The sequence below is a fragment of the Pongo abelii genome, chromosome 14 (genome assembly GCF_028885655.2).
Source record: "Pongo abelii isolate AG06213 chromosome 14, NHGRI_mPonAbe1-v2.0_pri, whole genome shotgun sequence".
Classification (NCBI taxonomy): Eukaryota; Metazoa; Chordata; class Mammalia; order Primates; family Hominidae; genus Pongo; species Pongo abelii.
The window spans coordinates 27,374,099-27,398,379 of NC_071999.2; the positions used below are offsets into that span (position 1 = coordinate 27,374,099).

Here is a 24,281-nt window from a genome sequence, read left to right on the forward strand (position 1 = left end):
TTGTTTTGTTTTGTTGAGGCAAGGTCTTGCTCTGTCACCCAGGCTGGAGTGCAATGGCACAATCATGGCTCATGGCACCCTTGACCTCCCATGCTCAAGCAGTCTTCCCACCTCAGCCACCCAAAGTGTTGGGATTACAGGCGTGAACCACCACACCTGGCCTTAAACCTAGTTCTTAAGAACAATAAAACAATTAGAACATTACTAATTGTGTTAAATGTTAACTTCAAATTGCTTTTTAGACTAAGCAAACAAACTAAAATTTTCATCTTTGTTCTAAATAATATCTTTCCTTCTCAGTAAAATAGCAGAGATATTTAGATTTTGACAAATAAATAATTTTTGGGGGGTTAACCTGGAGTTTGCACGCTAGATCATCTCACCTTAATGGTTAAAACTTTTTTTCTTTTTTTAATCGATACATAATTGTACGTATTTATGGGGTACATGTTATTTTGATATATGCACACAATGGGTAATGAACAAATCATGGTAATTAACATATCTATCACCTCTAACATTTATCATTTCTCTGTGTTGGTGAGATGGGAGAGCTCCCTTGACCCCCTCATGGGACTTGTGATGGGGGTGGCTCATTTACTTGGCTGCCATGCTGAAGCCCCTTGCAGAATGGGAAGCACACAGGGAGCAGGTGCAGGAGCTGGGGTGAGTACCTTTGGGCACCAGTAGGAACAAATCCAGTACCAGCCATGGCAGTGTCTAGGGGTCACCTGCAACCTCTGGAGCACCAGAGGGCGTGTGTTACAATCAGTGCTCTTTTAGCACTTGCTGTCCACAGATGGCTAAGTGTTAAATCAGCTCAGTGGAGGATCAGGGTGACAGCCTTTTATACCCTGCCATTTCAGTACATGGGTTCTTGTCCAGTGTCCAGGAAGAATCAGGTCACATGAACTCGAAGGATGGTGAATGTGGAGATTTTACTGAGCAGTGGAAGTGGCTCTCAGTGGTATGGGGAGCTGGAGAGGGGATGGAGTGGGAAGATAATTTTCCCCTGGAGAGGGAAGAAGTCCTCTCAGACTATCCCTAGCCAAACTCCTCTCCAACCGTAGTCTTTGATGTCCAGCTGCCTCTCAACGTTCAGATGCTTCTTTTCTTGCCTTCTCTGCCATGCTGTTTTGTTCCTCTACCAGTGGATCTTGGGGACTTTATGGGCACAGGATGGGGTGTGGTGTGCCAAAAGATGACATTTGGGCTGGAAAACGGGTATGTGAAGCCCTCATTTAGGGCCACGGGTCCAGGCTTGAGGGTGGAACCCTTGCCAGGGACTCTGTCCTTTTCTACCTAGTATTCCCCTGCTTCCTGTCCGTATTATTGGGAACCTTCAAAATCTACTCTTCTAGCTATTTTGAAATATACAATAAATTATTGTTAACTATAGTCACCCTACTGTGCTGTCAAACACTAGAGCTCATTTTAATGGAACACTTCAGAGGGAAACTTAAAGCTTAGTTTTTGTTTGAAGAGTTTTGACTAATATTTAGAGTAAAGTTAATTTTGTAATTTAAAAATACACATAAAGTCAACAGAAAAAAACTGAGGGAGATACACATAAGGAAAATAAATCACTCTGAATAAGCCTAGATCATTCTGATATTTAATCTGCCCAAATAACCTTTTTGTAAAAGTGGGGGAAATGGTGTCATATTTTATAACCTGTTTTATTTGTCTACAGTCTCATGAATATTTTCCAAGTTTATTACATATTCTTTTGTAACATTTTAAATAGCTGCATAGTAGTCTCATGAAGACAGAGGATAATTTAATAAAGTTCTTTTTATTTTATTTATTTTTTTGAGACAGAGTCTCACTCTGTTACCCAGGCTGGAGTGCAGTGGCATGATCTTGGCTCACTGCCACCTCTGCCTCCCAGGTTCAAGTGATTGTCCTTTCTCAGCCTCCTGAGTAGCCGGGAATACAGGCACCTGCCACCACCCCTGGCTAATTTTTGTATTTTTTTAATTTTTATTTTTAGTAGAGAAGGGATTTCACCATGTTGGTCAGGCTGGTCTCAAATTCCTGACCTCAGGTGAGCCACCTGCTTCAGCCTCCCAAAGTGCTGGGACTACAGGCATGAGCCACCGTGCCCAGCCAATAAAGTTCTTAAAGTTCTTAGTAATTTCTGCCTTTTTGCTATTATAAACAATACTGCCAAAAAAATCCTCATGATTTCCCTAAGATAAATCTATTTAGAAAGATCTTTTCAAAGAACCAATTCTGACTTTAATTTTCTTGTTTGCTCCTTTTCTTACTGGCTTCCCTTCTCATCTTTCTCTCTTTTTGCTCTCCTTTGTGTTTATAATTTGTTCTTCTTTTTCTAGTTTTTAAAGAAAGCATCTTTATTTTAGACCTTTCTATTTCTCTAATGTAAGCATTTAAGCTATAGATTTCTAAGTTATATCACACAAAATTTTGATATTTATTTTTACTCAGTTCGAAATATTTCCTGATTTTTAAAAATCCTCTTTGTTTACCCTACAGTTTAGAAACGTGTTGTTTAATTTTCAAAGGACGGAGATTCCCCAGAGAGCTTTCTACTATTGATTTGTGATTGTGGTTAGAGGCCATATGTTATTTCAGTTCCTTTAAATGTGCTGAGACTTGCTGTATGCTATAGATTGTGGTGTATCTTGTGGAGGGGTCCATGTGCATCTTCACTTGTGGGATGGAGTGTTCCCTAAGTGTCAGCTGTGTCCAGGGGCTTCAGAGTCTTGCTCACATCTTGTATATCATTATTTTCTTTCTCCGTGTTGTATCAATTACTGAGAAAGAAGTATTGAAGTCTCCAAGTATAATTGCAGATTTTTCTATTTCAGCTTGCAGATCTGTTAGTTTTCCATTATATATCTGTTATTAAATGCATAAATGCTTAGGGTTGTCAATTCCTGTTGGTGAGTTGACCCCTTTATCATTATGAAATGTGCTTTTTTACCCTTGTAATATTTCTGTTTTTTTAAACTTTTATTTTAAATTCAGGGGTACAAGTGCAGGTTTGTTACATAGGTAAACTTGTGTCATGGGAGTTTGTTGTACAGATTATTTTATCACCCAGGTATTAAGCCTGGTACCCACTAGCTATTTTTCCTGATCCTGTCTCTCCTCCCACCCTCCACCCTCCTAAAGGCCCCAGTGTGTGCTGTTCCTCTCTGTGTCCATGTGTTCTCATCATTTAGCTCCCACTTATAAGTGAGAACATGCAGTATTTGGTTTTCTGTTCTTGTGTTAGTTTGCTAAGGATAATGGCCTCAAGCTCTATCCATGTTCCTGCAAAAGACATGATCTAATTTTTTGGTGGTGCATAGTATTTCATGGTATATATGTACCACATTTTCTTTATCCATTCTACTATTGATGAGCATTTAGGTTGATTCCATATCTTTACTATTGTGAACAGTGCTGCATGTGTCTTTCTAATGCGTGAACATGCGTGCATATGTCTTCATAATAAAATGATATGAATTCCTTTGGGTATATACCCAGTAATGGGATTTCTTGGTTGAATGGTATTTCTGTCTTTAGTTCTTTGAGGAATCACGACACTGGCTTCCACAATGGCTGAACTAATTTACACTTCAACCAAAAGTGTATAAGTATTCCTTCTTCTCCACAACTTTGCAAGGATCTGTTATTTTTTTACTTTTTACCAAGAGCCATTCTGACTGGTCCTTTTTTTTTTTTTTTTTTGAGACGGAGTCTTGCTCTGTCGCCCAGGCTGGAGTGCAGTGGCATGATCTCGGCTCACTGCAAGCTCCGCCTCCTGGGTTCATGCCATTCTCCTGCCTCAGCCTCCCAAGTAGCTGGGACTACAGGTGCCAGCCACCACACCCAGCTAATTTTTTGTATTTTTAGTAGAGACGGGGTTTCACCGTGTTAGCCAGGACGGTCTCAATCTCCTGACCTCGTAATCTGCCCACCTCGGCCTCCCAAAGTGCTAGGATTACAGGCTTGAGCCACCGCACCCGGCCCTGACTGGTCTTAAACCCCTGGGCTCAAGTGATCCTCCTGCCTCAGCCTCCCAAAGTGCTGAGATTATAGGTTTGAGCCACTGTGCTGGGCCTTGATGTGTTTTTAAAAAATATTTTGTTTGGTGATCATTGAGCTTCTGGACCTTTGGGTTTATGGTTTTCAGCAAATTTGGAAGTATTTTTCCACATTTCTTCTTCAGATATTTATATCCTTTTCCTCTTGGAGCTTCTGGACCTTTGGGTTTATGGGTTTCAGCAAATTTGGAAATATTTTTCCACATTGCTTCTTCAGATATTTATGTCCTTTTCCTCTCTAACCCCTTTTTCCCTTGGGACTTCAATTATGTAATGCATTAGACCCCCATGAGGTTGTCTCATAGGTCACGGATGCTCTGTTACTATTTTTCTTCTTGTGCTTCTTTTTGGAGAGTTTCTATTGCTGTCTTCAAATTCATGCATCCTTCCCTTTGCAGTGCCTAATCTGCTATTAATCCCACCTAGTGTCATTTTCATTTCAGGTGTTCTAGTTTCCATTACAAATTCAATTCAGCAAGACTGCGAGGCTTTTGTTTGAGTTTCCTGCTCACTGTACTTTGGCTCAGAAATCATTTTCAGCTAGAAAGAGAGTGCAATCCTAGTGGTCATTTTGTTTGTTTCTCCTATCGGGGATTGCTTTTCTATCCTGCCTATTGTTTGATATCAGAAAATAGTTGTTTCCTATCCCTTTTTGTGTTTTCTGGTTGTTAGAGTGGAATGGCTAGTCTATACCTCCTTACACCCTCATGGTCAGAAACAGAAATCCAATCAGTATTTACTTTGTCGATTTGTGTGGTAAGATCATGTCATTTTAATTTCTATTTCCTTGGTAATTGATGTGCAATTTTTTTTTGTCTTTTAAGTTAGCTTAGACTTCGTAGGTTCACCACAGTATAGGTTGAGGGAGTCAGTTGCTTGGATGTCACCTAACATGGAGTTTTGTTTTGTTTTGTTTTGTTTTACAATAGCGAAAAGTCACCCCAGACCAAAACCACAGGTGTCCCACTGAGTTCAGTTTTCAGAATCTCAATGTAGAGTTTAAAAGGGGAAAAGATATCCTTTCCTAAAAGCAAATATACCTTCGTGGTTTGTTTTTTTGTTTTGTTTTGTTTTGTTTTTTGAGATGGAGTCTCACTCTTTTGCCCAGGCTGGAGTGCAGTGGCGCGATCTCGGCTCACTGCAACCTCCGCCTCCTGGGTTCACGCCATTCTCCTGCCTCAGCCTCCCAAGTAGCTGGGATTACAGGCACCCACCACCACACCTGGTTATTTTTTGTATTTTTAGTAGAGATGGGGTTTTACCGTGTTAGCCAGGATGGTCTCGATCTCCTGACCTCGTGATCCGCCCACCTCAGCCTCCCAAAGTGCTGGGATTACAGGCATGAGCCACTGTGTCCGGCCTAACCTCCATGAGTTTAAAAAAGTCCACAGGTTTGAGTGAGAGAACTTGGAGAGCAGGAAGGTCACAACCCAGCTCAGATGGTGGACACAGGGAATGGAAAAGCGGGTGACCATCCACATTCCCCTCCGGCATCGTCCCACCACCACGGGCTGAGCGCACACCGAGAGGAAGTCATGTTCTGTTCCTTAGGTGCAACAGGGTTGAAGGATTCTCAATCTCTCCTTCACCAAAATACTTCTTTTTCTATTTAGATGCTTTCCCCTCCTTGTAACATTATGACTGTTTTTTATTTCCACTTGGCTGTGATATTTTTGTGTAAGTCAAATATCAATATAGTTTTCTTGAGAAAAGCGCTGTTAAAGATTGATACCCCGTTTCAGGCTGTAGTAAGTATACATTAGTAATTCACTGGCTATAAAAGCACTTATAGACACAGATGTATTTAAGATACATCATTGTATGTTATATCAGACATTTTATATTTCTGGGAAGATCTCAAATATTTGAAACAGTAAATATATTTTTTAGCTTCATCAATAGGTACTGAATTAAGTAGGTAAGGTTGAGGCTTGAAAATGCAACTTTAAACTTTTGAAATTAAATGTTTAATTTTTAAAAACATAAGAGGAAACTTTTGAATTAAAAATAACTTAGGGTAGGCTGGGAGGATCGCTCACATCTGTAATCCCAGCACTTTGGGAGGCTGAGGCAGGAGGTTCACTTGAGGCCAGGTGTTTGAGACCAGCCTGGGCAACAGGGGGAAACCTTGTCTGTACTAAAAATACAAAAATTAGCCATGCATGGTGGTGGGTGCCGGTAATTCCAGCTACTCAAGAGGCTGAGGCAGGAGAATCGCTTGAACCCAGGAGGCGGAGGTTGCAGTAGCCGAGATCATGCCACTGCACTCCAGCCTGGGTGACAGAGTGAGACTCTGTCTTTAAAAAACAAAAAATGATGTTATATGAACTTTTCTTTTCTTTTCTTTCTGAGACAGAGTTTTCGCTCTTGTTGCCCAGGCTGGAGTGCAATGGTGTGATCTCGGCTCACTGCAACCTCCACCTCCTGGGTTCAAATGATTCTCCTGCCTCAGCCTCCCGAGTAGCTGGGATTACAGGCGCCTGCCACCACGCCCAGCTAATTTTTGTATTTTTAGTAGACAGGGGTTTCCTTACGTTGGCCAGACTGGTCTCAAACTCCTGACCTCAAGCGATCCATCCGCCTCGGCCTCCCAAAGTACTGGGAGAACTTTTCTTAATGACTCAAGATGGTAAGTGTGAATGCCAGGGATTACATTGTGTCTAAGCAGGGCTGCCTTCATGGCTGGGGTTTTAGGGCTTATGGCCTCGGGATTTGCTTGTGCGCTTTTGTTCTTCTGTGCTGGTTCTTGCCTGAGTTGTCATTTCTGACTAGTGACTAGTGTGCCTGCCTGCAGCCGTTTATTTTCCTCTATTCATCCCTAATCTGAGGTGGGGTTGTATCTAGCCTGTTAATCTTATTAGAAACAAGTGTAAACTAAATATGTGCTTTGCTTCTAAAGAAAGACTAATGTTCTATAAGAAAGTGTTTTGATTTTGTGAAGAACTTTCTGAAATGAACTAAATTTCTCTACAGGGTTTTTGATTCCTAAGTCCCAGGAGGTTGGGGAAAGTTTGCCAGAGGGCTAAGAAATAGGCAGGTGAGGTGTTAATACTTAGCTTTAGGGTACAGTGAATTTGGGTACGGATCTGTGTTTTTTGATAGATTTTCCTGAAGCTGGTATTGAAATTCTGTTTCCTTGATTAGGTACAAGCTATGGGTTTCACTGATGAGTGGGGAGGGCTGTGGCGGGAGGAAAGGAACTGGTTTGGTAGTTGGCAGCAAAGAAATAGATGAGCGGTAGGATGGTTAGTCATAATGAGGTTGCGACTGCTAAACTGGCACTGTGGAATGTGTCACTCAGGGGTGAACTGCGTGGTCTCTTTGCGTCTGGCTCCCTGTGTTGTTTGTGGCTGGGCTCTCTCTTGGCAGAAGTGATGTGTACTTTACTTGCTTTGCCATCGGCATGGCTGTCATCAACCCACCATCTAGCAGTTGCTCAAGTGCTGTTGTCATTATTCAAATCAAACTAGAAACTGTCTTTTCATGAATGTGAACATGTCAGCCGGAGCTAGAGGAGAAGCATCAACTCAGGTCCTCTGCCGAGCAGACAGAGATGGAGTTAGGAGTAAGAGAGGTTTACTGGGGACAACCTCTCTGAACGACGAAGACGGGGAGGGGCTGGGATTGGGCCCAGAAAGCCTTCATGTGGCGATGTGGATCTGACGGCTGTGACAGAAACGAGAGAAGCAAGCAGAGCTGGGCAGGGCAGGTCTCAGACCGCACTGCCCATCGGATGGGACCCTCTCATACTGGGGTTGGCAGCGTAGAGCCAGTGGCCCAGTTGCCTTCTTAACAATGGCTTTGGCTGGGCGCGGTGGCTCATGCCTGTAATCCCAGCACTTTGGGAGGCCGAGGTGGGTGAATCACGAGGTCATGAGATCGAGACCAGCCTGACCAACATGGTGAAACCCCGTCTCTACTAAAAATACAAAAATTAGCCAGGCGTGGTGGCACATACCTGTAATCCCAGCTACTCGGGAGGCTGAGGCAGGAGAATCGCTTGAAGGTTGCAGTGAGCCGAGATCACGCCACTGTACTCCAGCCTGGCCGACAGAGTGAGACTCCATCTCAAAAAACAAAAACGAACAAAACAATGGCTTTAACTACTTGTAGAATTTTAAGAGATACTCTGGTCTTAGGAGCATCACATTTACTGATCTTCTGTTAGAGTGGCTGGTGTTTCGCATTTTATAAGCAAATCCATTTTGTCTGTTGTTTGCATGGAGTTCAGTTTCAGAGGGTGTTCCTAAACTCTGGAGGGATATAATCCCTTGATTACTGCTTCTCCCCCTCACTGTCCCCCACAGCAATGTCTCCTGATACAGGGGTGTGGCCCAGCATCTGACTGTCAGCACAGAAAAAGGGAGCTCTGGACCTAGTATGAGACTCCTTGATTGTGGCCCTCCTTGCTGCTAGTGCGTTGGCAGCATGTGTACAGTCGAGTGTGCCATAGACACTCAGCTATGATTCAAGATTGTATGTCAGACATTACTGAGAGCTTGGCACAGTTCCATGAGGGTTCTGTAATACTTGGCTCATTTGTAAGCAGTGCCTTTGGCAGAATGGTGAGCTCTGCCCAGGAGCAGCACAATGCTTTTATTACTTAGGCCTATAATACCTTATCTTCACGGAATTATGGGTCATAAGGATATCACACTGTACAGGTAGTATATTTGGTTGTATTAACTTATACATTTCATTTCATAGCTCATTGATATTAAAAGCCTTTCATTCAAGGGGAGAGCTAATAATTTAGACAGCTAGAAATTCAATAAATTCAGGAAGAGTGCCAAGAATGCCAGGCCTCTTGTCTTTCCTATCCCTGCCAAGCAGTCACCTGCCAGACTCCGTTCGTTCATTCCTTTGATCTGCCTCTGAGGTCAATTGCTGCCCCCTTGGCATCCCAGACCCTCTGACTCATAATTAGAGACCCTTCCTTTGTGGGAACACCTTACCTGATTTGTATCTGTTATAACACATCTTATTCTACTTTCTTGTAATTTTGTACAAGTTTCCACTACTAGATCATTTTGGCTTGTTATAGTTGGTCTATCAATATAGTTTTTCCATTCTCTACTCTTTGCGCTCCTCTTCAGAGAAGTGTCATGCAGGGAAGCAGAGCTAGGAGGGTTTGTCTTTATTGTGTGTCTATCTGGCTATGGGGTGGAGGAGAGCACAAACTCAAAGGAGGGGGCACTCTGGGAAGTCCAGACCATAGCTGTTCATGTTGCAGCATATGTGCTCACGGCTTTGTCTCACTGCACGGGATGTTCTTCTCCATCTTTACCCTCTGCTTTGGAAGCTTTTAGATGAATCCCAGCTGCTGACTTTACAGAGGAAGGCATCTTAAATCTCTCCAACCAATCACCCTTTTCCCCAGCTGGAAGTACTCGTCTTTCTCTTAGACTCTGAACATCCATAGCTCTCACTGTCTCCACTTCTTCCACTCTCACAGGTGCTGAGAATGGTAATATCAGTAGGGCACGGTCCACACTTACACAAGTGGACACCTTGTTAACTGGGAAGGCAGACACAAAAGCAGAATAATTCTAATGTGGAAAATGCACAGACTGGACCACTGCACGTGGTTACGTTGGTCGTGTGAGACTAAGAAATGTGCTTTCTGGAATTGCTGTCTACCCACCTGTGCCTGGGGGCCCTATGCATAGAGGAGGGGGATCTAACTCAACCCGAGAGTGTGCGACGAGGGAAGACATCTCAGAGGAGAGAAAGCCTGGGCTGTGTCTTAAGGGGTGAGTAGTAGGCAGGCAGAGAACTGGCGGAGAGGAAGCAAGTCCAGGTGAAAGGAAACACTCCACATTCGAAGCTGTCTTAGTTATTTCCACATTGGTCTGTTTCCTCTCCAGACTACAGGTGCTTTGAAGGCAGGGAGAGGGTTTTTTAACTTCTGCGTTATGCACACAGAATGCCCAAAATTTTTGGTGATGGAATGACTTCCTGTCTGCTTTAGCCTTTTTGCCTGCCTCCTTGACTTACTGAATTCTTATACATGTTCCTATCTTAAACTGGGGTGTCCAATCTTTTGGCTTCCCTGGGCCACATTGGAAAGAGAAGGACCATCTTGGGCCACCCATAAAATACACTAACACTAACGGTAGCTGATGAGCTGAAAAAAGAAAATAATCCCCCAAAAACTCATCATGTTTTAAGAAAGTTTACAAATTTGTGTAGGGCCACGTTCAAAGCCATTCTGGGCTGCATGTGGCTTGTGGGCCACGAGTTGGACAAGCTTGCTCTAGAATATGTTAATCTTTAGTATTTGGGACTTGGCTTTTCCTGGCTTAAGCACCCGGTACCATCACTGCTACCACCGCTAAAGCCTGTGAGTCTGGAATGGCTATTGGGATTTCTTTTTAATGCATAGACTCTAGGAGTATACTTTTATTTTTAACAACCCCACAAAACCTAATAAAGATAAAAGATTCAGTTAGTCAACAGATATTTTATTGTCTATTTCAGGAAACTCTTTGAAATGCCACTCTCATTTATATAAAGGTCAGATAGATGATTTATGTAGGTAAAAGGTCATATCGATGATCATATAGATAAGGGTTATATTAATGATTCTTATAGTAACAAACAAAAAAAAAATGCACCTGTGGGCATTGAGCTGGTTGCTTAATTACTCCTTGCCCCATTTTTATTATCTTTAAAAAATTATCTGTAAAAATAAGCATGCTCCTCATATGATTGTTCTGAGGATTGGATGGATTTACACATACAGAATGCTTAGAACAGTGGTAGGCTCAACAATAGTTGTGCTTTTTATCACACTTGTCTATGGCACCTTAGTGACATGGCAAAGACAACAAATCGACCTGGCAACCCTGAGTCGGTTGTGGAGGCCTTGGATTCAGATGATTGCATATGCATCTCTTTGGCAGTGCTCTTGCTTTTTAAAGATTTTCTCATATTTTAAACTTTCTCATTTCTGTGTCTGAGAAGAAAACATGATACACAAAATGTCAACTCAACAAGAGAGTCAGGAAAAGCCATCCTACTGGGGAAGTCTATTTTGTGTCAGTGGAGTTGGGAACAAAAGTGAATGAGCTGGCCTCCGTAGTGACTTGCTCAAATCTGACTGCATGTATTTAGTGGGTTAAGACTGCTGATGGAAGTAGAGCATTGGGTTCATATGACCAGTGATTGTAAGCAAACAGGACAGGCTGATTGGCATGAGAAACTGGGGCGATAGTTGAAGCAAATGAATGTGTTTTTCTCTTGTACTTAACTGCTGACTTCCATCTGCTTGGAGCCTCCACCTCCCCAAGAAAGATTAGAAGGAATGTCAAGAGAAACATCAAGACGTTTTCATTGTTTGTCTTTCAAAAATAGCAGGATTAGGCAAGCCAGCCTTTTGTTTACTAGGAGACTTTGTAGACTAATTCTTCTTTGTAATACATACAATACTTAATTGTATATATTAATCTGCATTATATAGTTATATTATAAATATCTCACACTTACAAGAGTTGGATGGCTTGACTCTCAATATTTTCCACATTGAAGAAGAGATACCTGAGCAGGTTTTTTGATTTTGAGATGAGGGTCTTGCTATGTTGCCCATGCTGGCCTTAAACTCTTGGGCTCAAGCAATCCTCCCGCCTCAGCCTCCTGAGTAGCTGGAATTTATAGGTGCACTCACCATGCCCTGCAGAAGCTGCATGTGTTGGGGTGCACCTGCAATTCCAGCCACTGTAATTTTAAGGAGTGTTTGGAATCCGGAAGAATGGCATGAGGGAAGTGCATTAAAACACTTGCCTGTTTTTGATTTCCAGAAGATGGAGTGGAAGGCAGGAGGAGGAAAGAAAGCAATGTAATGAGATACGCCTTGATGTTTCTCTCCCTGGGGAAAGTTTTCCCAGTCGGAGAGATGAGGTGTGTGGGATAAGTGACGATAATACTGAGGAGCAACAGGGAGGTCCCGTTTTTTTGAACTGCCCACTTGTGCTTCCCATGTGGTCTAGGAGCTAATCTGAAAGCTCCTGGGGCCTCTCTGGGGCCTGGCTTGGTAGGGTTGTGGAATGAGGCTGACAGAAGGTGGCAGAGAGAGCACAGCAGATGCTGTAGTCTCTGCAGAGGGAGCCCAGGTGAGGCAGAGCCATCTAGGGAACACAGATGCCCTTTGACAAAGCCAAGCCAGACCAGTCACAGACATAACCCAAATGCCAGCAAGGGGACTAGGGATGTCATTCTGCAGACCAGTGGAGGCAGAAGGCATTTATGTGTAAGGATCCCAACTATTCCCCATGCCCCCATCTCTACCCTCCATGGATCCAGCACCATTTTCAAGAGAGAAGCCAGAGGAGGATGAAGTGATTTGGGAGCTAAAGTGTCCTTATTCAAGGAAGACTGAATACCCCTTACTTAAACTTTTCACATTGGACTGAGCTGCAAACAAAACTGGACATTTCCATTTTTTCCCAGCTATCTATACAGGATGATGCCTTAAGAGGTGGGTCAGATTAGTTGCAGACTAAATTTAAAGAATTGCATTTTTCTCTGTCCACTTAAGACAGAATGTGAAATTTTGTGTTCGCTTGATTCACTCATCAAACATGTTTACTGAATGACTTCTGCATCCCATTTCCTGGGGATACAGAGGTGATGAAGATGAGCATGGGTCCTGCCCTCCTGGAGCTCCTAGAGAATGCTGGAAGACAGAAAATGAACAGACACATTTTATGGAGTGGTATGTGCCATGGAAGAAATAATGTGTGGTGTTAGGGAATAAGTGAGAAGGGGAATGCTGTAGCTAGGGCGTGGTCACAAAGTGCTTCTGTGGGGAAGTGACATTTAAGCTGATGCCTGAGTGACAGGAAGAAGTGAGTTAGCAAAGACTAGGGAATGACAGTCTAGGTGAAGGAAAAGCAAGTACCAGGTCTCTGGAGAAGGAACAGAGCTGACATCTTGAGGAAAGAAGGTCATCATGGGTGGGGTTCAGGAGCAGCAGGAGAGGGGTCACTGATGTCACTGAGGAGGTGGGCTGGCTATGGGGTTGGTTGCAGTGAAGCCATGTGCCTTTGGCCAAGCTGTGTGGGTCTTCAAAATGCTTAGGACAAGGCTGGATGCAGTGGCTCATGCCTGTAATCCCAGCACTTTGGGAAGCTGAGGTGGGCGGATCACCTGAGGTCAGGAGTTCAAGACCAGCCTGGCCAATATGGTGAAACCCCATCTCTACAAAAATACAAAAATTAGCCGGGCATGATGGTGGGTGCCTATAATCCCAGCTACTTGGGAGGCTGAGGTGGGAGAATTGCTTGAATCTGGGAGGCAGAGGTTGCAGTGAGCCTAGATTGCACCATTGCACTCTAGCCTGGGCAACGGGGCGAGACTCTGTCTCAAACAAACAAAAACAAACAAACAAAATATGCTTAGGACAGGCAAACCACAACTTCAAAGGAAATCGCGCCTCTCCTAGATTAGCTGTTCAAAGATGGTGTTCATGCATATTGAATCAGCAATGAGATTTTAAAATTGGTGTCCCTAACTTGGGCCAGTGTTGGGGTCCTAGGAGCAATGGAGAATGTCTATCCTAGCAACAGAGGAAGTTGCTAAGGAGAAGTAACTGGACTTGTATTTTTAAACCTTGACCAATCCAATTCACATGAAAAATTACTCTGAGTTGAGTGTTTGAGACATAGCTTTTCTTTTTTTTGGTTTTAGATATGAAATACATTTCCTTAAAAGCACATTTGTCTTCATTTAATTTACAGGATAAATTTAATACATCTAAGGTATAAAATGGGTTTTGAGGAACAGAAGCCAGTGTATATTGCTGTACTTATTGGAAACAAGGCTTCAAATTACAGTGGCTCAACTTTCACCCACTATGCTAGAGCCAACTAGGTTGTAAATAAAGTATCACCAGCACGTGTCCCTGCTCACACACAATTACACCTGCAATGCTCTGCTCTTTCTCTGCACAGCCAAATCATAATCATTCTTATAAGCCTACTTCAAATGGCTTCCTGAATGAAATCGCCCTGTTTCTTTGGCCCCCATTGAGACTGGCAGCCATCTTTTGTGCTTTGAATTTCCACATTTCTTGCTCTCTGTTGCTGTAAAAATGGAAGCTTATGCCCCTCTCCCTACCCACTACTTCACAAAATGCCTTCTATCTAGGAGGTGCTCAATAACTGAATGCATTCCATACCCAACAATATTTTAAATCATAAAGAATCCATGGCCTGTTACTTCTCTTTTCATCTTCTCTGATCTGAAAAAAAGAAAGAAACCAACAAGTATTTGCAGTAATAAGAAATCTTGACCCATCAGTGTCGCTTTCCCTTTGTGTTTATTTCTTTTGAATTCTTGGATAGAAGTGGATTGCAGATGCTATATTTGGAGAGATGCGGTTTGTGCAAAGGAGGGTCTTGAAAAGGCCTTCAAAATGTGTCTGCCAAGGCTAAAATAATCACATTTTGCATTTACACAGCATTTTCACTGTGTCTGTTTGATTAGGAGAAATAATCAGCCCAGTGCTTCCCCAGTGGCTGAACTGCTTTTGATGTGCCTGTGTTCTGAAGGATTATAAAACATCTTTGTAAATATGGGGTAGAGGCCATAGTTGAACTTGAAACTCTTGAGGAGCAGAACGTATGGGTATATGCATGCACACGTGCTTCATGTTATGAAGGTTTTGCAATGACTGCACTGTTTTCCTAGAGATTTTTCTGGGGGCAAGGAGAAAACTACCTTTACATACTTTTCAAGTACCTAAAACATTGGAAAAAGACATAACTAACTTCTTAACTCATGTAGTAACAGTTTGAATACCTATGTTTACCAGGAAATTTCAGCTAATAGAAATTTAAGTGATTATTTCCTTGAGATGGGAGTTGGGATATAATCAGGTTGTGAACTGCAAAAGAACTTCGTTTATATAAGGGCTCAGCAAACCATGGCCTGTAAAGTAAGACTGGTTTTTACGTTTTTAAAGATGTGTGAGGAAGGAGAAGAAGGAGAAGAAGAAGAGGAAGAGGAAGAGGAAGAAGAAGAAGAAGAAGAAGAAGAAGACGAAGAGGAGGAGGAGGAGGAGGGGAAAGAAGAAGGAGACTATGAGACAGAGACCATATGTGGCCCACAAAGCCTAAAATATTAACCAACTGACACTTTACAGAAAAATTTGCCAACCCTTGATTTATGTAATCGATTTCTATTTTGCAGATGAAGAAACCAAGGCTCAGATGGTAGCCTGCTTACCTAAGCTCACAAGAAGCAGCCTGTTCTATTAAAGGAGAATCGGATTCAAGTTTCTGCAGATCTGGCTTCTAATCATATCTTTCATTTGAGCTAATATGGTTTTGTGACTGATAATAAGGTTTCCCTTTTGGCTCTATCGTTCTAGAGTTCACAGAGAAATGTGTGCAATGCAGTTCTAACACCAACTACCTGGAGTGAGGTCAGACTTTACAGGTTAAGGGCGCAGTCCTCTAGAAGACTGTCCATGCTTCAACAACCAGCTGCAGGCTGTGGGGTTCCCAGACCACCTGCACATCTGACCAACTGGCTACACATTCAAAGGTTCCTACTACTCCTCAAAGAACTCAGAAAAAATGCTACACTTATGGTTACAGTTTTATTACAAAGGATACAAGTCAGGACCAGCCAATTGGAGACACAGAGGTTGAGATCTGGGAAGGTCCTGAACATGAAGCTTCTGTGTCTTCAAGATGTGTCACTTCCTGGCATATTGATGTGAATCACCAACCTGGGAGGCTCCCCTGAGTTTCAGTGTCCACAAGTTTTTTATTGGGGTTTCATTATGTAGGCATTATTAATTGGATCATCAGTCACATGAATTCAACCTCCATCCCCCTTTCCCCTCCCCAGAGGTTGGAAGGTCAGGCTGAATCACCCGGCTGAAACCCCCAACCCTCTAACCACATGATTGGCCTTTCTGGGATGGCTGGACCCCATTCTTAAACCATCTAGCAATCCACCATGAGTCATCATCTTAGCAGGAACTCAGGAGCGCACAGAGGGACCCACCATGAATAGCAAAGATGCTCCTATCACTGCGAAATTCCAGGGATTTAGAGGCTCCCTTACAGAAACTGAAGACAAAGACCAGACATATTATTGCACAAGTGTCCGAGCCGGGTCTGACTCCACCTTGACTTTTCATTCTGTGCGTATGGAGCACAGTTACAGACTGACTGACATGGGACGGCCTGTGTGACTGGCGTTGGGAGGAAGACGAGGGTGGCCTGTGTGACTGGCATTGGGAAGAAGATGAAGGTGGCCTGTGTGACTGGTGTCGAGAGGAAGATGAGGGTGGCCTGTGTGACTGGCATTGGGAGGATGATGAGGGTGGCCTGTGTGGCTGGTGTAAGAAGGAAGATGAAGGTATTTCTTTCCGAAGTTGTTTTTTTTTTTTTTTTGAGATAGTGAAACTTCTTTGCCAGGGAAATGGACTAGATATGTCTCAAGCATCTTTTGGAGTTTTAAACATTTTGAATTAAGTTAGGGTGAAAATACTGCAGTTTGGAGTGAAGGATTTTGTTTCTGTGTTACTTAAGGCAATGAAACAATAATAATTTGCCCTTATGTTAACCCTTCTTTCGTGTTTACTCCCTTATTTGAAGTTCTTAACTCCCTGACCTTTTTAGTTTATGCTTTTATTTATGTATGTTACATAAAAGTTATCATAAATAAATACATACATATTATTATAATATTTAATATATTGGAACAAATTTCAAAAACCTGTCAGCATTTTTCATTTTCTTCCCCAAAACCATCTCCATGGAATTTGTTTATGTAATGGATAGAAATTAGGTGTTGTCCTCACTTTTACCTGCTCCCCTGACAATGTGAGGTCCATCATTGTCCTTGCTTCCTCACCAGTGACTTCCACATTCTTATTGCCACACACACATTCCAAGTGAGTGAAACGATGAGGAATTTGAGTCATTCAGTAAAATGAAAAACATGACCAATCATGTGGTTAGAGGGTTGAAAATATGAAAATATACGTTTTGTACAATGAAGTGAACAAAGTGCATGGAGGAGACATCAACCAGAGAGCTAGAGCTGGCGGAAGGTGAGCTGCTGAGTGCGTGTCCCTCCCCTTCCACCCCCTCATGCTTCTGTGGGTCACTGGTGTATCTACTGTAACTGATCTGCTCTCCTCTGCCCTTCCCTGTTCTTCACCTGTCCTCTTATTGCTGGTCTCTGGTGGGCGTTCTCTACCATCTCTCTTCATTTCCTAACATTCTGTTCTTTCTCCAACCCTGGGCAGAAACTCTGAAGGCAGGAGGAGGAGGACAGGGGTGCTTATCTCATTAGTCCTGCACTTCCCACCCACTTTGGGGCTTCATCAAAACCTACTGGCCCAGATGTTGCTGTGAAGACTTTCCTCTGCCAGATTCAGCCTCCTGGGTCTGGGTTGTAGCATTTAACAGCATCTGTGCTAGATTATCTAAAATCCTGGGCACCTGGTGGTGATCTACAGATGAATAGGAGTTTGTCCCTCCTCTTTAACCCTTCTTGCTTTTCCATCTTATAGGGAAAAACAGGTTCTCTGCATACTGCTTTACCATACTAGTTAAGATACGTGGTTATGAGAAGTTTATAGAATGATCCAGTGGTGGCTCATGGAACCCAAACCCCCTAATGCAGCTGGGATCTCGGAGAGGACTGGACCTAGGACCCAAAAAACTGCTGCCTCATCTCTATCTCAAAAAAAAAAAAAAAAATCCTTTCTCTGTCTCCTGGTCCACTCAGAGGGTAGAAGACGGCCATCTAGAGACCTGGTGTGTATATGTTAATAGGCCAGCCACATGCAGAAATGGTCCCTACTAGTTCCCATGTCAAAGTTCCCAGAAGAGAGACCCTTGGTGGCCCAATTTGGACCAAGTAACCATCCCTGGTCCAAAGAGCTGTAACAAGTAGATGGGATTGCACGGTATGACCCAGCTGATGGGCTCCCTGGCTTGTATGAGGAAAGAGGTCTGGTTCAAGGGAGACAGACAAGGGAGCAGCTGGTTCAGCGGCTGGGTAGGTGCCTTTAAAAGGCACCTACTACATTAGCCTCTTATGTATTCATTTGACATATTCTTTCAGACTGTCTACTGTGTGCTAGGCATGATCCAGGGCACTCTATCCAGGGATAGAGCTGTGAACAAGAGGAAGTCTCTGCCCTCACGGCCTTGACCTTCCACTGTCTTGTCTGCATTTCCACTTTGCAGGGTGGGGGCAAATTTAGTGCTTTTCTCTTTGCTTACTCTTGTTCTCTCAGTTCTTTCCCTTCCCTTTGGTTTCTTTCTCAACTAATAGATATTTATTGAACTCCCACTCTCTGCTGACACAGCGCCTGTTTAAATGGTGGAGGTGTAAGCATATACTCATTTTCTGTGGTAGTATTTGCAAAATGCATTAACTCACAATTATCTCATGAAACCTTAGTCATAATGTGCTTTGCTGTAGATGGTATAATGTTTCCTTAGGCAATATGTTTTCCACAAATTTTTTTGGAAAATATTTTTTTTCTAATACAGGGTTAGGTCGAGATGAGGCCACTGAGGTAGAAAAAATTTATCTGAATCTTAGGGACAGGTGCGGGGTGGTATAACTATTTCTACCCAGGAAGAAAATCCCAAGGTTTTCCCTGTTGTGGTATAGAAAGCTGTGTTGGCCTGAAGCATGCTAGGTAGGTAAGTGGGAGACATTATTCCACTTCATTCTGTCATCACTATTTACTCGTGTCAATAATTTTTTTCACTCCAATATTTGTTATCCAACATCTAAATTCTTGTTTGGAAAAGTTATTGTTCTGGTTATTATTTCTATCAGTGATTTTTTTTTTCTGTCCCAGTCTTCTTCAAACCTCAGTGGTCTCGTGTTTCTTCCTTTTCTGGTGCACACATTTAAACCTCACCTCCCCAGAAATCTTGCAGAGTTTTCTTTCTTTCTTTTTTTTTTTTTTTTTTTGGTAGGGCTGAGGTCTTGCTATGTTGCCTAGGCTGGACTCGAACTCCTGGGCTCAAGGCATTCTCCCAACTTGGCCTCCCAAAGTGTTGGGATTACAGGCATGAGCCACCATGCCCAGCTCAGGGTTTTCTCTTCAGATGTTTCTCATGTCCATCCTTTTATCCCAACTTCCATTTAATTCAGGCTTTTATCATCTTGCTTCTAGATTGTAGAATTAATTTCCTACCTGGTCCCCTTATCTAAAAATTCTCTCCTGCTGTTGCCCCTTTGCCGTCACTGTCAGATGCTCTTCTCTCCTGCTCAGAAACTTCCTGCGACCTCCTGTGACCTTCAGGATGAAGTTCAAGCTTCTTTGCTTGGCATAGTCATCCACAGTCTGGCCACAGGCTATTTTTTTGGTGAACTTTTTTTCTACTTTTTCCCAATTTGGACCCTCAGGGTTGATTCGTTTTTTTAGTTGGCCCCGATACAATTTTGTCTGCTTGGGCCTTTGCTTAAGCTCTTCTTGCCCTTGCCCACAATGCCCTTCCCTTTCCTCCAATGCCCTTCCCTTTCCTAGTCCACACCTCACCCACATTGCCAGGCTCTTCTGTCTGTACTCAGAATCTATTCCACCACCTGCCCTCCCAGCACAAAGAGGCTGCTGACCTCTGAGCCTCCTTAGCACCTTTGGGCCCACTCTTAGTCACACACTGGTAAGTAACCATGGTTACACCTTCATGCCTTAATTGAGGGAACATTTTCAAGGGCAGGAACCTGATCTTTTGTTTTTGTGTTCTCAGTGGCATCTAACAAGTGATCCTGACTGGGTGCTCATCAGCATCACTTAGTGAGCTTTAGAAACAAAACACAGTGACCACAGAATCCGAGAGGGTAGGGCCCAGGAACTAATACATTGTGAAAGTTGCATTGGTAATACTAATGCACAGGGGAACTGAGAGCCACTAGGTGAGCAATGAACCACTTTGACCATGCACTGTTCAGTGAACCCAGCCTGTCCCTACTGTGCTGGAGCTTGGGCTCCTGGGTGCAGTGAGACAGAGCCTCCATAAATAAAATCAGGTAATGATGATATCTGGTACTGTGGAGGACGACAAGGCAGGGTAAGTGGGCAGAGAGAAAAGCAGTACTTCCATATAGGCTAGTTTCAAAAATATTCTCCATCTGTCTTACATCAGCAAATGCTCCAACACCTGGCCTTCCCTGATTGAAGTCCGGGAGCCCCAGCTGGCGGGCCAGACAGTCTGGAAGAAGGGATTCTGGCTCTCTGCTGCCGCTTGTTGTTGAGTAGACGACCAAGCAGTGTCCCATGGAGCCAGAAAGACCCCAGAGAGTGGGAGGTTGGAGGGAAGGAGATGAGGGATCCTGTCTGAGTGAGGAATAGCCAGGGTGCTGTGGGCACACGCAAAAAGCAAGAGGAAAACTGGAGTGTGCCTGACCTGTGACCAGGGACCTGGCTTGAGCCCCGGAGCCTGCACCCACTAGGCGTCCCCATCTAGGTGAAGGGAGAAGCCTTAGCCCACTTCAGACTTAACTCTTACTTAATATTCAGAATAATATGTCAGCTTTCAGTAAACCAGTTTACATTTTGCTTGTCCCTTTCTTAGGATAAGGATTATCATCCTTCTAATCACTTTAAAAAGATGATGTAGCCAAAACTTTCTCTTTAAAAGTGTTTCTCTATGACAGTGAAAAGTATTCTTTGTAAGAGGGAAGTGAATGTTTACTTGCGTAAGATGTTAGTTTTTTTTTTGTTTTTTTTTTGAGACGAGTCTCGCTGTCGCCCAGGCTGGAGTGCAGTGGCGCGATCTCAGCTCACTGCAGGCTCCAACCCCCGGGGTTCTCGCCATTCTCCTGCCTCAGCTTCCCGCGTAGCTGGGCCTACAGGCGCCCTCCACCTTGCCCGGCTAATTTTTTGTATTTTTAGTAGAGATGGGGTTTCACCGTGTTAGCCAGGATGGTCTCGATCTCCTGACCTCGTGATCCGCCCGCCTTGGCCTCCCAGAGTGCTGGGATTACAGGCGTGAGCCACCGTGCCCGGCCAAGACGTCAGTTTTTTAATGATGTGCAACGTCCGTTTCTTTGATAGTTGGAAAGCGCGGCAGGTATTAGAGGGCGAATGTATATTTAAGAAAAACAAGATAAGGCTTCATCTGTAGAGTATTAATTTTTCTGTGATCTTTTACCTCAGACGCCTCTCCTCTGAAGGTCACTTCTCAAGCTGGGCAGCCCCTTCTAACAAGGGATGCTGCCTTGGAGTTGGAGATGAGGTTAAGATCTATGTGCGGGTACCAGTTTCAGTAATAACTGGATCCTTCTCTAGGTCTAGGCTGGAATGTCTCAAGTGAAGGTTATTGGGGGGCAGGGGTTTGGGTCCACCCAAAAAGTCTTGACCCATAGGACTGAAATCAAATCTTGAGCTAGGCTGGCTTGCCACGTAACCACTGAAACAGTAATTTAAGCAATAAAACGAAAGCTCGCGCGCTGGTCCAGAGCTGGGGTTGGGACAGCTACTGCACTCAGGTCTCCAGGTGCATGTAGGGAGAAGAGCGGCGGATCCCTTGCAGACAATGGTGGGAGCGAGCTCTTCACCCTGGGGTCTGGGAAGCCCATTTTTAGCGCCCAGAGGTGTGCTTTCGCCATCTCCTTCTGCGGTGGCTGCTTGCAGGGCGCATTCCCATTGCTGCTGTCTCTGTTCCTAAGGAAGATCAAAGGATCCCAGAAAACCCAGTTCCAGAGCTCAGTTCCCGGGACTAGAGGGTACGCTCGGCCAGATGGCTGGGGGTGCCGCTGGCCTTGGCGACCCCGCTGTCCCCGCGCGGTCGCCCTCCCCAGCCCGGCAAGCAGCTTGGGCGTCCAGCCCGGCCCAGTCCCTGCAGGGAGGGAGCGCAGGAGCTGGGGGCCGCTCTCCCGGGGCGGGGCTCGCTCCACAAGCGCCGGGGCGGCGCGGGGCGTGGACGTGGGCGTGGGCGGGGCCGGGGGCGGGGCCGGCCGTGGCTGCGGCGGGGGCGGCGGCGGCGTCTCCAGGGGGAGCCAAGGTACGTAGGCGGCGCCCGCCTCACCCGAGCATCCTTCCCCGCCGGTGGCCGCCCGCCCGCGGCCCGCGCTCGCAGCCTCCCGCCTGGCGGTTGACTTCTTTGTGTCGTATTCTCTGCCTGCGCCCTGTCTCTGCAGGACCTGTTCGTTCTTCTTTGGGCTATAAGAAGGCAGAGGATGAGATGTCCCGGGCCACGTCTGTTGGAGACCAGCTGGAGGCACCCGCCCGCACCATTTACCTCAACCAACCGCATCTCAACAAATTCCGCGACAACCAGATCAGGTAGGAGAAGGCGGCCGCTCGCGCGGAAGGCGGTGGAGTCACAGCTGGGAAGGGGCTCGTCCTCGTGCGCGGGGCTTGGCCGCGCACCTGGCCGGCCCCCATCCATCTCCCCCAGAGCCTTCGCCTGCCCCCTCCCCACCCCACTAGCCCGCGGTGCAGCCCCGCGCTTCCAGTAGGGTCATGCGAATGCAGCCCTCACCATCCTCTCCTGCGCATCCGTTCTGCGCCCAGCCTGCCTCTGAGCCCTGAGAAGTTTTCACTCTAATGTCACCAACAAAAATGAGGTCTCTGCTCTTTTCATCCCTGGGCTTCCTTCCTGGAACCCCCTTCTAGCCTTGTTTTAAGCCAGTTGATAGCCCTCTTTAGCAATTTTTAGACCATATTATGGGGGACGTGCTTCATAAGGGAATCCCACAAGTCACAAGGACTCACATTCAGTTCTCAGTGGTCCACAATTGTTAAGAGGTCTTCATTTGCTGGGAAATTTTGCCCAGAGTTAGCAGAAAGATGGACAGAAGCTAGCGTTTAAATGTCTACTTTTGCTGGCCGCTATGTCACACACCCTAACTATAGCAGCTTAGTGAATCTTCATAACCTCTTGAAGCAGGCCAGGAGACTGGAATATAGAGATGCTAAATAATGTACCTATCGTCATACAGCTCCTAAATGGCAGGGCTGGAAATTGAACCCAGCCCATCTGACTACTAAGGGTAAAATTTTTTTCTGCTGTGCAAAGCTAGTTCTTTAGCACGGGTGTTCGTACATTTTCAAATTTCATTAAACTTTCAGGCTTAAACAACTTTGTATCTGGGAGAGACTTCAGAGGATGTAGTTCTGTGAGCTGCTCAGAACACCATGCTTGGGTATAGAGAAGTTCAGTGATTTATCAGGTTACACATAGATTATTGACAAACCTGAGTTCCAATCCAGTGTTCTTTTTTGGAAGACAAAAACTTTGTTGTTATATGTTTAAGTATTCCACTACTGCACTAACACTTGTACAAATGACTTAGCCTGACATCTTTATTTAGAAAGGTCAGGCTGTTGGACATTATTGGGGTATAATAATGGTGCATATTATATGGAGGTGGAATTTTCACTTATTAAAGGAGTGTTAGATTATGCAGCTTTATTTTGGGTTTTAAGAATGACAGTTGGGCATATTTTATACTTAAAAGTGTAACTTGGAAGAATAGCTGAGTCCCCATTTCAGAATGTGTGGGCTTCGTTTAAGATACAGAGCATCAGCCACAGTGAGTTACCACTTCACAAACTAGGGTGGCTCCAATCAAAAAGACAAATAACAAGTATTGGCAATGATTTAGAGAACTTGGTACCCTCATGCATTGCTGATGGGGATGAAAAACGATGGAGCTGCTTTGGAAAACAGTAAAAATGATGGAGCTGCCTTGGGAAACAGTTTGATAGTTCTTCAAAAAGTTCAATGTAAAGTTACCATATGACCTAGCCATTCTACTCCTGGGTATATCTCCCCAAGAGAAATGAAAACCTACCTCCACACAAAAACTTGTACACATATATTTCACAGCAGCATTATTATGAATAGCCCCAAAGTAGAAATAATCTAAATGTCCATCAGCTGATGAATGAATAAATAAGATGAAGTATATCCATACAGTGGAATATTATTGGGCCATAAAAAGGAATGAAATATTGACACATTCTACAACATGGATGAGACTTGAAAGCATTATGCTAAGTGGAAGAAGCCAGTCACAAAAGGCCTCACAGTACATGATTCCATTTATATGAAGTATCCAGAAGAGGCAAATTTATAGAGTTATGAGGTAGATTAGTGGTTCCTGGGGCTGAGGAAGAGAGAAAAGGTTGGAGGGAAATGGGGAATGACTGTGAATGTGGATGGGGTTTCATTTGGGGTGATGGTTGCACAACTGTGAATTTACCTAAACCATTTGGAATCCTGC

At 44.2% G+C, this 24,281-nt stretch overlaps 2 protein-coding genes across 2 annotated transcripts in view; both read left to right on the top strand.

Annotated features, from left to right (window-relative positions):
• The window catches only part of LOC134759826 (VPS10 domain-containing receptor SorCS3-like), a 174,249-nt gene extending 157,521 nt beyond the window's left edge, over positions 1-16,728 (top strand). The window contains exon 2 of the mRNA XM_063714748.1: positions 15,022-16,728. Coding sequence (XP_063570818.1) covers positions 15,022-15,183 — 162 coding nt within the window. The 3' untranslated portion in view covers positions 15,184-16,728. The remainder of the gene's footprint in view (positions 1-15,021) is intronic.
• LOC100453345 (phospholipid-transporting ATPase IB) overlaps positions 1-24,281 on the top strand; it is a 534,685-nt gene that overhangs the window by 416,129 nt on the left and 94,275 nt on the right. The gene's annotated exons all lie outside the window — the stretch shown is intronic.